At 36.2% G+C, this 16503-nt stretch overlaps 1 protein-coding gene across 2 annotated transcripts in view; it reads right to left on the reverse strand.

Annotated features, from left to right (window-relative positions):
- The window catches only part of ERCC6L2 (ERCC excision repair 6 like 2), a gene marked incomplete at its 3' end in the record, with an annotated part of 107751 nt that overhangs the window by 52558 nt on the left and 38690 nt on the right, over window positions 1–16503 (reverse strand). For both annotated transcript variants that reach the window (XM_084898938.1, XM_084898939.1), the window contains exons 8-12: window positions 16261–16374; window positions 15855–15974; window positions 9863–9934; window positions 9146–9291; window positions 3780–3875 (exon numbers count right to left, since the gene is read on the reverse strand). In XM_084898938.1, coding sequence (XP_084755064.1) covers window positions 3780–3875; window positions 9146–9291; window positions 9863–9934; window positions 15855–15974; window positions 16261–16374 — 548 coding nt within the window. The remainder of the gene's footprint in view (window positions 1–3779; window positions 3876–9145; window positions 9292–9862; window positions 9935–15854; window positions 15975–16260; window positions 16375–16503) is intronic.

The raw sequence follows: 16503 nt of genomic DNA on the forward strand, positions 1-16503 counted from the left end.
AAAAACTTTTAATCTGTTACCAATGAGTATGATAAGAGCTCTGGGTTTCTTTACAAATGGCCTTTATTATGTTGAGGTAGTTTCCTTCTATTCATAGTTTGTTGGAGTTTTTTATCATGAAAGAGTGTTGAATTTTGTCAAAAAGTCTTCTCTGCATCAACTGAGATGATCGTGCTAATATGATGTATTTCAGTGACTGACTTTATAAAATGTTGAACTATGCTAGCATTCCAGGAATACATCTAACTTGGTTATGATGTATCATTGTTTTAATATGCTACTTATTCAGTTTGCTGGTATTATATTAAGGATTTCTGCATAATTATTCATAGAAAAATACTGGTTGGTAGTTTTATTTTCTAATAGTATCTTAGTCTGGTTTTGGTATCAGAGTAATGTTGACTTTACAGAATAAGTGAGGAAGTGTTTCCTCTTCTTTACTTTGGAAGGGTTTGAGAAAAACTGGGGTTAATTTTTTTTTAATGTCTGGTAGAACTCATCAGCAGAGCCATCTATCAGGTCCTGCTCTTTTGTTTATTGGGAGGTTTCTGACTGATTCCATCTCCACAGTCATTATAGGTCTTTTAAGATTTTTCTATCCATGATTCAATCTTGGTAGGCTTGTAGGAATTTGTCCATTTCATCTAGGCTACCGAATTTGTTGGCCTACAATTATCCACAGTGGTCTCTTAAAACCTTTTACTTCTATTTCATTAAAATTTTGATGGAAATTGCACTGAATTAGTAGATAGTTTTGAACAGTATTGATTGATAGATTAATAATATTAAGTCTTCCAGTTCATGAACACAGGATATTTTCCTACTTATTTGCATTGTTTTCTTTGCGTATAGGTCTTTGTCAGGCTTTAGTATCAATGTGATATTGGCCTCATAAAATAAATTAGGAAGTATTCCTTCTTCCAGTTTTTGGATGAGTTTGAAAAGAATTGATATTAATTCTTCTTTAAATGTTTAGTAGAATTCATTGCGAAGCCATCTTGTCCTGGGAGCTTTTGCTTGTTGGCAGTTTTGGTTACTGACTGCATCTTTTTACTTAGTTGTAGATCTATCCACATTTCTTAATTTCTTTGATTCAGTCTTCATAGGCTGTATGTTTCTAAGAATGTATTCATTTCTCTAGGTTTTACAACTTCTTGGTATATAATTTTTATAGTACTGTCTTATAATTCTTTCCTTTCTGTAAAGTCGGTAGTGATGTCCCTCTTTTCATTTCTGATTTAAGTTATTTAAGTCGTCTTTTTTTTCTATCTGGCTAAAGGTTTGTCAAGTTTGTTGATCTTTTTGAAAAAAAACAAAAACAAAAAAAACAACTGCTGGTTTTGTTGACTTTTCTATTTTGTTTTTTAGTCTCTATTTTGCTTATCTCCATTCTAAGGTTTATTATTTCCTTCCTATTGCTTCCTTTGAATTTAGTTTTCTTTTTTAAAAATATGGTTTTAATTGACTTGAGAGAAAGGAAGGGAGAGTAAAACATCCAATTGAGAGAGAAACATAGATCTGCTGCCTCCTATATGCCCCCAACCAGGGATTGAGCCCCTCAACATGGGCGAGTGCCCTGACAGAATCCACCAGCAATCCCTTGGTACATGGGATGATGCCCAACCGAGCCACGCTGGCTAAGGTAGTTTGTTTTTATTTTTCTAGTTCCTTAAAATGTTAGGTTAAACTGTTGATGTGAGACCTTTCTTCTTTTTTAATGTAAGCATTTTCAGCTATAAATTTCCCTTAGCACTGCTTTTGCTGCATTCTATAACTTCCGATTTGTTATAACTTAAATTTTTTTCAAAGTATCTTCTAATTTTCTTTGTGATTTTTTATTTTTTTTTATTTTTTTATCCAATGGTTGTTCAAGCTTGGGTTGTTTAATTTCAACATATCTGTGAATTTTCTTGTGTTTCTTCTGCCACTGATTTCATTTTTATTCTATTATGATTAGACTAGAACTTGTATGATTTTCATCATTTTAAATTTATTAAGACTGCCCTGGCTAGGTCACTCAATTGGTTGGAGTGTTGTCCCGTACATCAAAAGGTTGCAGGTTCGATGCCTCGTCGGGGAGTGTATAAGAGGCAACCCATTGATGTTTTTCTCTAAAAAAATCAATAAAACCATATCTTCAAGTAAGGATTAAATTTATTAAGACTTGTTTTGTGGCCTAACATATGGTCTATTGTGGAAAACATTCCATTGGTACTTGAGAAAAATGTGTATTATGCTGTTGCTGTAGGACAGTTCTATATTTGTCTATTAGGTCCAGTTTATCTAAGTGTTGTTAAAGTCCTCCTTTGCCTTATTGATCTTCTGACAGTGAGTTCTATCTATTATTGAGAGTGGAGTATTGAAGTTTCCTACTAGTATTGTGGAGCTAGCTATTTCTTTTCATAACACTGTCAATGTTTGCTTTATATATTTTGGAGCTCAGATGTTTGATGCATTTGTTTATTATTATTATAATTTCTTGGTGAATTGGATATTTTTTCACTGTAAAACATCCATATTTGTTTCAACTTAAAGTCTATTTTGTCTGATATTAGTGTAACCACCCCTACTCTCTTTTGGTTACTGTTTGCATGACAATGTCTTGTATTTATTGTTGACAGTATTACAGATGTCTCCCATTTCCCCCTCCTTTGCCCACCTCTACCCAGCGCCTGTCTCACCTCAGACCTTGCCCATACTATCTATTTTAAATTGATATCAATTTAACTTCAGTTGTATTAAAAAAAAAAAAACACCTCTTTTACAGTTCTGCCCCCCACTTTTATGTTATTGACTAGAGACCTGGTAAATGAAATTTGTGAACTTGGGGGGGAGGGGTCCCCTCAGCGTGGCCTCCACCCTCTTGAGGTCTGGAAGCCCTTGGGGGATGTGGGACTGGCGGCTTAGGACATCCTTAGCACTGCCATAGAGGTGGGAGAGGCTCCCACCACAGTCACTACACTTGCCAGCCATAAGCTTGGCTTCTGGTTGAGCAGCACTCCCACTGTGGGATCACACTGACCAGCGGGGAGCAGCCCCTGCATTGAACGTCTGCCCCCTGGTGGTCAGTGCGTGTCACAATGACTGGTCATTCAGCCATTTGGTCGATTTGCATATCAGCTTTTTATTATATAGGAAGTCACAAATTATTGTTCTATGCATCATATACCCATTAACATAAATTTCTTTGTTGATGAACTATTTTATATTTTTGTCTTCATTTTTATACATAATTTTATCTCCTTCTTTCTCACTCTGGCATCTTTTGACATTTCTCTTTATCTTTGGAACTCATAAATATCACGAAGACGTAGCTATGTATGTTTTATCTCCTGTCCAGGGCATTATTTATGTTCTAAAATATTCTTTTTTTTTTCTCTGTGCTGTCAACTTTAGATTGTGGATTTACTCTGCTAGTTTCTTGATCACACAGATTCTGTTTTCATTCTCTATTTCAGGAGTTTCTTAAAACTTTTAATCTACTAGTAGTGACCTCTCCTATTTTCCTGAAGTAGTGTGGATGTAATCTTTCTTCTTAATCAATTCTGACATAATAATGGGACTCTGAGATGAATGGAAAATAAATAGCTATCAGCCTGCCAGCTGGATTCAGAAATCCATGGTTATCTTAAATAGAAGTGTGTTTTTTAAAAAACAAAACAAAACAAGGTTTTCACTATCTTCTAATCACAGTCCTTTGATAAACAACCTAAACAATTCAGAAAAGTGATTAGGTTAAAAGTATTTTCAGGTCATTTTACATTTTGTCAGTATTATACCTGTCAATGGCCTGAAGATCATTGGCTGGATTCCACGTAGGATCAAATAATACAACAACATTGGCACCAACAAAATTGAGGCCTAGTCCACCAGCCCTGGAGGAAACAGAAAGAACATATTAAAACAGCAAAATAATAATTGTTGTTCTATAACTCAATTGTACTAGATTTCTACAACAAATCAACACAATATTACACTCACATCATAAAAAAGTGATTAAAACATAAATATTCCACAAATGAAACAGTTATGAAATATATTTTTCTACCACTCTAGAATATCCCTAAAAAATTTGATCATTAGAGTCCACTTAAGTAGACTATGCTGTTTATACTTGAATATTATTTCTGTAAGGTTTTCCTAACATCATTTTTAAAAACTATTAGTATATTGCAGCTAAGCAAAGTAATAATACACATTAAAAAAAATCAAGCCAGGAGTAGCTATTTTTTGTCTTTTTCTTCCCACTGCATACAAAACCTGGATATTATATGTAAAAGAAACATAAGACAGTGAAAAGTGAGAGAGCACAGACTGCCTAGGAACTACAAACATGAGGAATGATATGACAGTAAGTTTCCTGTGTGGGTTTTTTTCCTGCCTAAAATGTCCCAGACTGGGTTCTGGAGAAGCTAGTGAACTGGAAATGCCAACAGTCACAGACAAACAAGGCCTCAAGTAAATCCTTCTTCCTTTAACTAAAGAACCAGGAAAGATGTATCCTTTTAAGACAGAAATATGCTAGACAATAACCAGCCTATTCCTGTAAACACCATGGGGGGAAAGTCTGTGGCCCCACCCTCAGCCTGGCCAGTAAAGGCTAAGTGAGGAGACTCAACTTCCACTCCTGCTTGAATGTAATGAAGCACCTCTAACCCAATGAAGGGTGGAATCAGAGAAGACTGATTAAGAAGCTGGGACTTCCATTTCTTCCCAGTAGCATCAGTGGAGGTCAACTAGAAAATATTAATGAGGCACCTCATTCTCAGAATGTCAACAGAAGCCAAGTAGAAAACATAGATTTCATCCCTTATGTGATTGGTATGGTATCTGGGTAAAAAAAAATTTAATATGATATAAGGTTTTAGAATATAATACAAAGAATGTCCAGCATATAATAAAAAAAAATTACTAGTTATACCAAGATCCAAGTGAATCTAAAAACCAAGGGAATTAAAAAATGTGATGAACAATATTAACTGGTGAATATAATAGAATCAGAGGTTTGGAAGGGGAGTGAACTGACGATTCTCGGGGAAAAGGGGAGTAGGAGGTGTGGGAAGAGACTGAACATAAACTGTGTACCTATGGATGAGGACAATGGGGGGGTTGGGGAAAGGGCAGAGGGTGGGGTGGGAACCTGGTGGAGGGGGAAAAATGAGGAACTTTTGTAATAATATGAACAATAAAGATTTATTTATTTAAATAAATAAATAAAGACAACTGAATTGAACAAGTGAGAGTGAGAATCGTTAGACAATATAACAAAATACAGAATTAGAGGCAGGTTTTTGCAGTCTATCTATATAAAACCCTAATATGCAAATTAAATGAATAGCAGAACAATTGGTGGCTATGACACTGACCACCAAAGGGGAGACACTCAATGCAGGAGCTGCTCCCAACATACAGGGCCTGACTGGCAGCAGCAGTGGGGTGGGGAATAAGAGGGTAGCAGCAGTGCCAGGCCAGCCAAGGTAGGTGCGAGCAGGAGCCCCTGATCACCCTGCTGGCTGCCACAGAACAACCCTGATTGCTGGCCAGGCTTCTATCCTATCTAATAAAAGAGCAATATGCAAATAAACAGAAGAGAGCTGAAGCCGGTTTGGCTCAGTGGTAGAGCGTCGGTCTGAGGACTGAAGGGTTCCAGGTTCGATTCCGGCCAAGGGCATGTACATTGGTTGCGGGCACATCCCCGGTAGGGGGTACGCAAGAGGCAGCTGGTCGATGTTTCTCTCTCATCGACGTTTCTAGCTCTCTATCTCTCTCCCTTCCTCTCTGTAAAAAAATCAATAAAATATAAATAAAAAAAATAAATAAATAAAAAAACAGAAGAGAAAGTGTGATGGTGAATTAGTAATATATTGAAGATTATTATTACTATAAAATGCAAAAGTATACTAAAGATAAAGCATTAAGAAAATTGATTAAAATATGAAGTAAATGGAACTATGTAAACACAAATGATGATGGAAGTGCTAGAAAAGAGAACTCATTTGAGGTTGATGTTAAGACTGTTCTCCTTGAACTGGCCAAGAGGTCACAAACATTCAGAGAAATTACCTTAGCACTCTGTGGTCCAGCATTAACAACGTTTGCAAAATCATAATAATGTAAATGCTGTTTTTAAGACTCTAAATTTTAGAGGCAATCTATTGGTAGAACATAGAAGACTTGGTTATTTTTGCAGGACTCTGAAAATTCCTAATATCCCTGATGAGGTAACAGTTAAAATAATTGAAAGATAATATGAGTAGGTGACAAAAGTATAAATGGTAGATGCGTGCTAATGCTAATACCACCCATTACAAGCATTTAGAAGATACTGTAGGAAGTAGATGGACTAAAACATTAAAAATTAAGGAACATTATTTAAAGTTACTAAAGTATTGATAGACATATTAGAGGCCCAGTTCATGAAGATCATCCACTGCGGGGGGGGGGGGGGGAAGGTGGTCTATCAGCCTGTTCAGGACCCCTCAAGGGATGTCTTCCTGCTGGCTTAGGCCCAATCCCTCGAAGTCCCGGATGCTTCACTCCTTACCGCCTGCCTGCAGCTGAGGCGGGAGAGGCTCCTGCCACCACTACTGTGCTTGCTGCGCTCATCAGCCATGAGCCCAGGTTCTGGCTAAGGGGTGCTCCCACCATGGGAACACACTGACCACCAGGGGGCAGCTCCTGTGTGGGGCCATGGAGGGATGCGGGAGGATGGCCAGCTGGGGAAGGAATGCGAGAGGGCTCCAGGGCTTGTCTGGCCCACCTTGCTCAGTCCCAATTGGCTGGAACCCAGCAGCAAGCTAACCTACCAATCGGAGCATCTGCCCCCTGGTAGTCAGTGCACGTCATAGGGACTGCTCGACTATCTGCCGCTGATGGTTGAGCGGCCCTAGCATATAATTAGTATATTACACTATGATTGGTTGAATGGACAATCGGACAACTGGACACTTAGCATATTAGGCTTTTGCTATATAGGATTATATATATATATATATAAAAAAGCCTAAGCAACTGTTTAACCATCTGACCAGTAGCTATGACATGCACTGACCACCAGGGGGCAGACGCTCAACGCAGGGGCTGCCGAGCTGCAGTGACTTGACAGCTGCAGTTCTCAGGTGATGCACTTGGAACCAGACAAGTGGGAGGCCAATTCTAGGGTGCATCACCTGAGAACTGCCTTCTCGCAATCCGGGACTCCTTGAGGGATGTTGGAGAGCTGGTTTCGGCCCAATCCTCACAGGCCAGACTGAGGGACCCGACCGTGCACAGTGCACCGGGCTTCTAGTAAAAATAATAAGGACTTTGTTAAAAGTGGGGAGAGAGTAGTGTAAGTAGACCAAGTCTTTCATAACAGAATCCAAGCTGTGTAATGTTGATAAATGAAAGGATAATGAAGACAGGATTCTAGCAAAATGGTGGGCTAATCTAATGTGGTAATTCTTTGCTATATATCTAGAAATTAAATATAAACTATTGCAAAATGAGAAAAACAAAACAAAAATTGAAAAAATTATATCTTTTGCAAAACACAGCTAAAGAATGTACTTACTATGTTATACAAGATTCTTTACTGTGTAAAGACTTATGCAATGAATTGCTCCTTGAATTCAGTCACAGGAAAACAGGAATCTAAAACTCTTCCCTTCCCTTAGTTGGGATGCCAAGCAGAAGTCAAAGCAAAACCACAGCAGTGGAAAACTCCAACCAAAGGATTTCCAAGGAGGAAAAAGACCCACTGACGAAAAGCTCAAAATAAAAAATTTGAAAAATTGTGAAGATGCCTTCTACCATAAGCAAGAGCCAGAGGAAACATCAAATAGAAGGATCAGCACCTCCAAGTGCAGGAGTTAACAGAGCAAAAATGCCATTAAAAAGGAATTTTTTCCAAAAAGACTAAAATTACTAAAGAATTAAAAGAAAGGCTAGAAACCATTAAGAATAAAATATGAGTAAAAATAATCAGGCAGATTTAAAAAATATCAAATAGAACTAAAAAGTAGTCTTTAAAAATTCAATGGATGGATTAAATAGCAATTTCTACTACAGCTTAAGAGATAATTAGGAGTTTATGGCAGATGCCATCAAATTAGACTGAGGGTGAGTTGACAGAGAGATGACTGCTTACAAATAGTTCTGTACTATTTGAATTGTTGAAAGCATTTATTACTTGAAAAACATTACTTATAAATTTAATATGCATTTTTTATTAAAATTAACTGAAGACAGTGTTCTACGTCACTTAATGCTTTGTAAGGACTCAGGTGAGAAATTATATCTTGAATCCATTCACAGGAAATTGGGAGTCCAGAGCTTATCTCCTTTTGCTTTAGCTGCAAGAATTCTAGAATTATTTTAGTTCTGAACAGTAAGTAGCTCACTCATCATACATACAATTTTCTTCATCATTTAGGTTATTTTTTTTTTTTTACCTATTTTTACTTTTTTGCATTTTATATAAATTTATTTTTAAAACTTTTTGAAATTCTTTCTGAAAGACAATGGGAGCAAATCTATAAAATACTACATTAGATGTCAACAGTTACGGATTTGTTACCCACCAAAAGATGAATTTTACTTAGGTAAGTTTATGTTGACTTTACTCTTCCTCTTAAGTGTGTATATTCTTTAAAAGGTTTTCATTAGAGATCTGTAAGCAGGTGTTAGACCTGCTTTAACTTTAATAAAACCTGGAATGGGAGTTGCTCTGGTTGATCGTAGGTAGAGACAAAGTAAGGAAATGCCTGGCCCACTGGCCCTGTGAGCTCCTTGAGCCTACAAACGATTTTCTGTTATTTGATTAATAACTCCATTATTTAATTAAGTTTCATTCTGACCATGGACATAAGACAAAACACTACTGCAGAAAATTCCTTTAAAAATCTATTTTTTGGGATTATTACCTTTACATATGCAGATATATAAAGGGGAATTCAGTGATAATAAAAAAAATTGAGAGGATAGATTAGGTAAACTTCAAGAAATCATTAGTTCCATCACAATAGCATTTTTGCTGCTTTTCCTTAAAGTCAAATAAAGCAAAACAAAATAAGCCTAACCACTAAAAAATCAATCATAATTTTAAAATTACCCTATCTTAAAAGCAATTAGATAAAAATCAAGGTATAGAATTTGATTTTCTTACATTGTGGAGACAAGGCAAATGTTAACATCTTGAGTGCTGTTGAACTCTTTCACGATCTTGATTCTTTCCTCTGATTTTGTGCTGCCATCGAGCCGTCGGTAATCAAGCCCAGATGCCATGCAGTATTGCTGCAGCACATCGAGCAACTAGAGGAAAGGTAGGAAGACAGGCCAAGGTGAATTCACGGTTCAATAAGCTTCACTCCACACAGAGAGAAAATTTACTAAGTATTAACTATTGCTGCTCATAATTTCTTTCTTATAATTAGAGGAAAAGATATTTTTCTGACTTCTGACCCATGTATTTCATTATCCTGAAACTGACTTTCACCTTAAGCAACCTTTCTTTAAAAAAAAAAAAAAAAAATCAATCTTGAATTTTTAAAAGAAAAATCAAATAAAAAGAAAACTATTGGCCAAACCATTTATGTAAATATATTTCATTTATTTATGCTATCTTCTACATTTTAAAATTGCTTAAATATTTTAAAGAACATTTTAATTATCAATAAAAACATCCACAGAAAATTAAAAATCTATCTTTGAGTTGCTACTTGACAGTATCCCTGATGTAATTGAGATTTGTCTCCTCCCTCACTACCATTTCAACAGTACACAGAAGACAGAGAAGATGGCTGGGTGCCAGGATGTATTGGAGGCTTTCTGCGTCAGGAGTTAAGGCTGGGCCATTCAGGATTACAATGCAGACCAAACTCACCTTGGTGGAGAAGGAGAAAAGAAGAACTTTATCCTTGTTTTTCCTGCAGTGGTTTAAGAGCTGCTGAAGGACCTGGAAATGAACCACAGAGCATCAGTGCACCAGTTCCAATCAGGAGTACACTGTGTATCCTGTGCATCTCTCCTGAGATTTGTAAGGTGTGACTCTGAACCCTAAGTTTTCAAATGGCCGTCAGTGTCAGAAGCATTTCACGCTGTCTGCACGGCGGGGCCCACAGCTTTCCTCCTCAGGCTTCTGGGCCACCCCGCGGAGCCTCAGCTGCCCAAGGATGCACAGGCTTAGTATAGGCTCTGTCTGACCCAGTTTACATGGCAAGCACTTGTTCTTTTCCTGACTATGTTTTCCTGTAAGAATTATAAACCTCATCAAATCCTCTACTAGGTAAATATTTTAAAAATGCAGCTTTATTATTCTGCTCCCCAAAGAATGTAGTTTGAAATTTTATCATTTTGGTTGTAGAGGCCATAACTGCCATTCCAATACTAATACTGCAACATGAAATTAAAGGTGCCCAACTACTTAAAAAAACACGATCAGCCCTTGTACTGTAACTGGGCAAATGCAGAAGCAGAGGAATGAGAGGTGCACAAGCCCAGTCCATGTGAGCGAAAATAAGGAATCGCAGGGCGTGTCCTGCATTGCTGCTGAGCGTGTTTCTTTCCTGCTGTCTTTGGCTTTCTTCACCTGTATTCAGTCGCGTGTGTCCTGGGTTTTCAGGCGTCTACAATGCTAAGATCTGCATCAATAAAGCCACGAACAAGGGGCCTTCTAAAGCTCTGTTTGAGAGCATCTCCTGAATGCCCTGGGGCCCTCCAGCAGCGTCTTTCAGCAGGAGAGATGTGTGCAATGTTTCCCTTGGTTCTGTATTTGACTTGATCTCTTCATTAAATGCTAAGATGCAATATCTTTCACTGAGAGTGGGGAAAATGCAAAATTGTTTTTCTTTATCTGTTTTCTTTATTTATTTTTTCTTTATTCCTTAAACGTGTTTTTAAAATGTGTTCTCAGTGGATTTTTGTTCTGTATCACTGCTTCGGCCATGAGGCTCTCATGCCTTTCAGTGTCCCAGATCTCAGCTCCAAAGGTGGGGAGGAAGAGCGCTGGACTTACAGTGAGAATCTGTTCCGTGAGCTCAATACTGCATCATCCTCGTTTTTAGTTTTATGCCATCTGTGTATGTTCACAAATATTAAGTTATTACATGTTTTCAAATGGGCACTTTCATTCTAAATTTGTTTACAAATATATTTTTAATGAGAGTTCAAAACCAAGTTTTAGCACCTAAAAAAGAGTAAACTTCGTATATATAAATATCACTTGAGAATTTCTTAGAAAATGTTTTTATATAATATAACCTCAAGTCATATTTCCTAATTCCCTTCATTTTTGGCAAGTTAAAGAAATAAAGTATTAGATATTACATGAAGTGTTAGTCATCACCACATGGTGAAAAATGAGGTAAAGTTCCCAAAGACTCTTACTTTATCTCATGTTGTTTTAATAAAAAGGAAGCATTTTAGATTATGAGACACATTTAAATGGTTTAATTCAATTTCTAAAATATGCTTTCTTCATACCTACAATATATTCAGAAACTAAATTACAGAGCAGCATTTCTTTTAGGAAGTATTTTAATTGCCCCTAGACAGATGTAATGAAATGTGTTCAATTACATCTAGGTTCTAAAAGTCTTGATATTTATTTTTTTTAAATAATCAGTCAGATATATAACTCTTCTCATTTTCTCCTCTCTGTTTCTTTATTTATAGTAAGTTCTGACTTCCAGATTTGATTTTGACCTCAAAATGCCAGTAATCTGCCCCCAACACACAGTGCTTTTAGGGGGGAAGCAAATAATCCACAGCCTGTTTATAATACTAATACTATTATTTCAAAAGCAGGCATTTCCACATCTGGCAATGACAGTTCTAGAACACTGTGGAAAAGCAGCCCCAGAAGGAAAGAAAAGGAATTTTCTGATCAAAGTCCAAGGTTTTTTTGAACTTTATAATAAACAGTAATTTTATTTATTCAATTATGTATAAACATTTAATCTTTTAAATAAAAAAATTATACTCAATATAGCACTCTTTTAATATTTGAGCAAGAGAAAACATTGTCCTAACTCTGACCTCTACCCTGCAATTCCTCAAAAAAAGCTAAGACGTTAGAAAAAAAAAAGTCTACTCAGATAACCAATCAAATGGTGAATAAAAATGTCACAGATAAGGTAAAATTATTTTTATACTTGAAGAACATATAAAGTAGTTTTATTGATATTTAACTTCATACTATATAATAAAATGCTAATATGCAAATTGTCCCCTTGACCAGGAGTTGGACTGGGAGTTTGACCAGGAGGCGGGGCCAGCCAGCCAACTACCCGAAGCCCCTCCCCCTGGCCGACCCAGCCTCGATGGGGTGGGTGGACCTGCCAGACCCCACCCATGCACAAATTCATGCACCAGGCCTCTAGTTTTGTTTTTAATGAGTAATCCTATATAAAGTACATGCATTTCATTTTACATAATACATTAACTTTTTAAATTAATACTTTATTTTTAGAGCAAAGAATTGACTAGAATATACAGAGGAGTCCCATAGAATCCCTCTTCTACCCATTCCCATCCCTTCTCTACTCAGCTTCCTCTATTAACATCTTCCATCAGGGTGGTGTATTTACAACAACTAATGAATGAATACCGATAAATTATTATCAGCTAAAGTCTATAGTTTGCAGTAGGGTTCACTCATTGTGTTGTACAGTTTTATGGGTTTTGACAAAGGTATAATCACACGTATCTACTATAACAGCATGATACAGAACAGTTTCACTACCCTAAAACTTGCCCATGCTCCTTCTCTTCCTCTCTTCCTACAAACCTCTGGTGACCACGGATCATTTTATTTTCTCTCTAGTTTTGCCTTTTCCATACTGCCACATACATGGAATCATACAGTATGTAGCCTTTTCAGACTGACTTCTTTCACTCAGCAACAATCATTTAAGGTGCCTCTGTATTTTTGTTTGTTTTGTTTTGTTTTGTTTTGTTTGTAGCTTGAATGATCATTTCTATTATTAAATAATACTCCACTGTCTAGGTCACAGTCTGTTATCCATGTACCTATTACTGAAGGACATCTTTACTAGTATTGCTTCCAAGTTTTTGCAATTGTGAATAAAGTTGCTTTAAACATCTGTACACAGGCTCTTGTGTGACACAAAGTTTTTAACTCATTTGAGTAAATACCAATGAATGTGATTGCTGCATCTTATGCTCAGAGTTTAATTAGCTTTATTAGAAAATGCAAATTGTCTTCCAAAACGGCCATACCATTTTGCATTCTCATCAGCAACAAATGAGTTCCTATTGCTCCACATGCTAGCACTTGGTATTGTCAGAATGTGAGGTTCAGCCATTCAAACAGATATATAGTGGTTTCTCACTGTTGTTTTAATTTGTAATTCCCTAATGACATATGACACTGGGCATCTTTTCACCTGCTTGTTTGCCATTTGTATATTTTCTGTGTGAGGTATCTGTTCAGGTCTTTTGCCCATTTTTTTAAACTGAATTGTTTTCTTATTGTTGAGTTTTAAGAGTTCTATGTATATTTTAGATACCAGTCTCTTATTGTTTTGCAAATATTTTCTCCCAGTCTGTGGCTTGACTTTTGATTCTCTTAAAGACACCAATATATTAAAACAAGGATATATTAAAACTCTGATTACTATTGCATTTTTTCAGGCATTCTTGAATATCTAATAGTAAAAACAAAAACAAGTAATAAGAAAAGCTAATGCTTTTGGTCTTTATTAGGCTAGTTAAAAAAAAACACAAACAAACAAAAAACAAAAAAACAAAAAAAACAACCACAGTCATTACCTAAATGAATAAATATACACTAATATCCCTTATTAGAAATTTCATAAATGACAGACAGTGTAGTCACTATAGATTGGAGTCTTAACAATACAGACCCAATGTTTTATCACTTATTCTTTACAGACCAGAGCAATCCACCTAAAAAGGAATGTTAAATTTGGGGATATTCACAGCTAAGGAATCTTGCATCTAATTTTACTCAAATTAGTCAGGCATAGAGATTAACATGGCCCGTGTATGTTTCTAGCAGCACTAAACATGGTTTCCTAGTGTTTCCTCCCCACTCTCTACAATAAGTGGCTCTGTGGCATTTCTCAAGGGAAAGAAAAATGAGGACTTTTATCAGGGAAATGAGTGCAACGTGTGACCATCCCCTTGAATAGGAGTTGAGGTCAATAGACCTTGGCACTTATAAGAGAAAGAGCAGGAGTTCATGAGAGTAGCTTTGAGGGTACGAAGGGTACAGTGGGCATTATACACACAAATAAATTGCACCTGCAGGCTAACCTACAAAAGAAATAAAATGAGGCTATTTTATTACCTGAGTTAAAAAAGTACATGCAATTTGGAGTTCTTAACCCCGTAGGCAATAATTTCATAATAAGCCTATAGGTTTTCAATCACTAAATCACCACATCAAGTTGCTAATCAAATGATGAAACACAGCCTTAAAAATATAACCCTAGATTATTACTACCAGTCTCTGATTTTCTGGTGCTTTCACATAACAAGTAAATTACATGCTTCCTTCACATATAAAAGCACCCAGCCTGCAGCAACAATTTATGCTTGCTTTCCCCCTTTTAAAAGTCTTAATAATATATAAATATAATAATTATCTTAATCAGACACTACTTTTCATAATTATATAACTCTAATTAACAGTATGTTTTAAACCATATATTTAATGGATATATAAGAAAGTGCAGAGATATAAATTTTCATTTTATTTCAAGAGTAGTAACTTTTTAGTAGAGTCACAATGAATAAAATTTAAATAAATAGCAATAGATAATGTTTGAAATCGTTTTCAATGAAGACCATAATTTTTAGAAACAATCTACTGGCTTAAGTTATGGGAAAATTAGTACTCAGTCCTAAATTAATGGGGATTTCATGTTTTTTAATTTAAAATAACAGAAGTCAACAAAATTGGTGATAAAAATATATCTTATTAATCATAGAATATTCTCACCAGAACAAACATATATACACCTAAGTATTTTTTAAAGATTTTTCATAGCTTTTTAGAGAGGAAGGGAGAGGGAGAGAGCAAGAAACATGGAGAGTGAAACACCGATTGGCTGCCTTCTGCATGCCCCCGACCAGGGATAGAGGCCAAAACCTGGACATATACCACTCTTACCCAGAACTAAACTGGCACCCTTGCAGTGCATGGAGCAACGCCCAACCAACTGAACTACACTGGCCAAGGCCAAACATACTTATTTTAAAAATACATAATGTGTATAGAGGGACATACCTCAACATAATAAAGCCCATATGAAACAATTCCCCAGCCAACATGCTTAATGGTGAAAAACTGAAAAGACTATCTTCTAAAATCAGGAACAATATAAGAGTGGCCCCTCTTGCCTGGCTGGTATGTCTCAGTGGTTGAGCATCAACCTATGAACCAGAAGCAATAATATTGAATACCCTTAGAGTTCTCATAGAGAACAAAGAGAACTCTTCAAGAAGCTTCTTTCTCTCATTCTGAGCTCCCACCTGTCCTCATCCTCCCATTTGGCATTATCATTTATAGATCTGGTAAATTACCTCCTTAAAAATTTTAAGACAAATTATTATACATGTGGCAACAGCATACATTTTTAAGAGGCTATGAATCCAAAACAATAGCAAAGTTGGAAGTATATTTAATATAACTACTTCTAATCGAGAACACACCAGATGCAGGTTCACAGTGAGCTACTAAATACACATATAATTAGACCATTTGATGCCACCGTCTCTTTTGAGTGACGGGGCATCTGTTCTGATTAGCTGGTGTCCCTGTCATGCCATTTGATAAATATTCTGTATATCATCCTTGTGTATATGAAAACTGAAAGAAGAGCACTTACCTTCATTTTCCCACTGTATTTTGGGTCAGAAAGTGTTTCAAAGGCTGCATCTTTGCTTTTCTGCACAAAATCTGGGAATCTGGAAAATACCTGATCACATATCCTTTTGATGAGTGTTTCCTTAAAAGGAAGAGGTAGATGAAGAGAAATATCAACTCAACACATTTAAACCTATATAAATTGAACATAATATTTTAAGAAAGACTTATTTAACTTAAGTTTAAAATTTCTCACTTTGATTAAAAACTGAAGTGCATATACTTCTACAGCATGTAAATTAAAACTGAGCAAGTTAGTTTCCTCCTAAATTTCATACAAAATAAAGATATTTGGTTGGAAATTTCATATCACATATAAAGTATTTATACCAGATAGCATCACAGACATTTTAAAAGACAACCCAAACCTGCTGTTTGGAGGTGCTGGCAGCCTGCAGTAGCGAGACGTGGTTAGCTACCTTCTGAAGGACTGCGAGGTAGCTGAAATACAAGGTTTTCACTGTTTCACCATGTGAATTGGTCTGCAACCAGAGAAAAACAGAAAGTAAAAACAAGCAAAGGACTAATGTGACTATGTAATTACTTACATCACAAAATATATCACTTTAAGTGATATATTCTGAGAAAACGATGGTCAACTATTTATACAA

This window comes from Pipistrellus hanaki (genome assembly GCF_964339955.1).
Source record: "Pipistrellus hanaki genome assembly, chromosome: 11".
In the NCBI taxonomy this organism is placed as follows: Eukaryota; Metazoa; Chordata; class Mammalia; order Chiroptera; family Vespertilionidae; genus Pipistrellus; species Pipistrellus hanaki.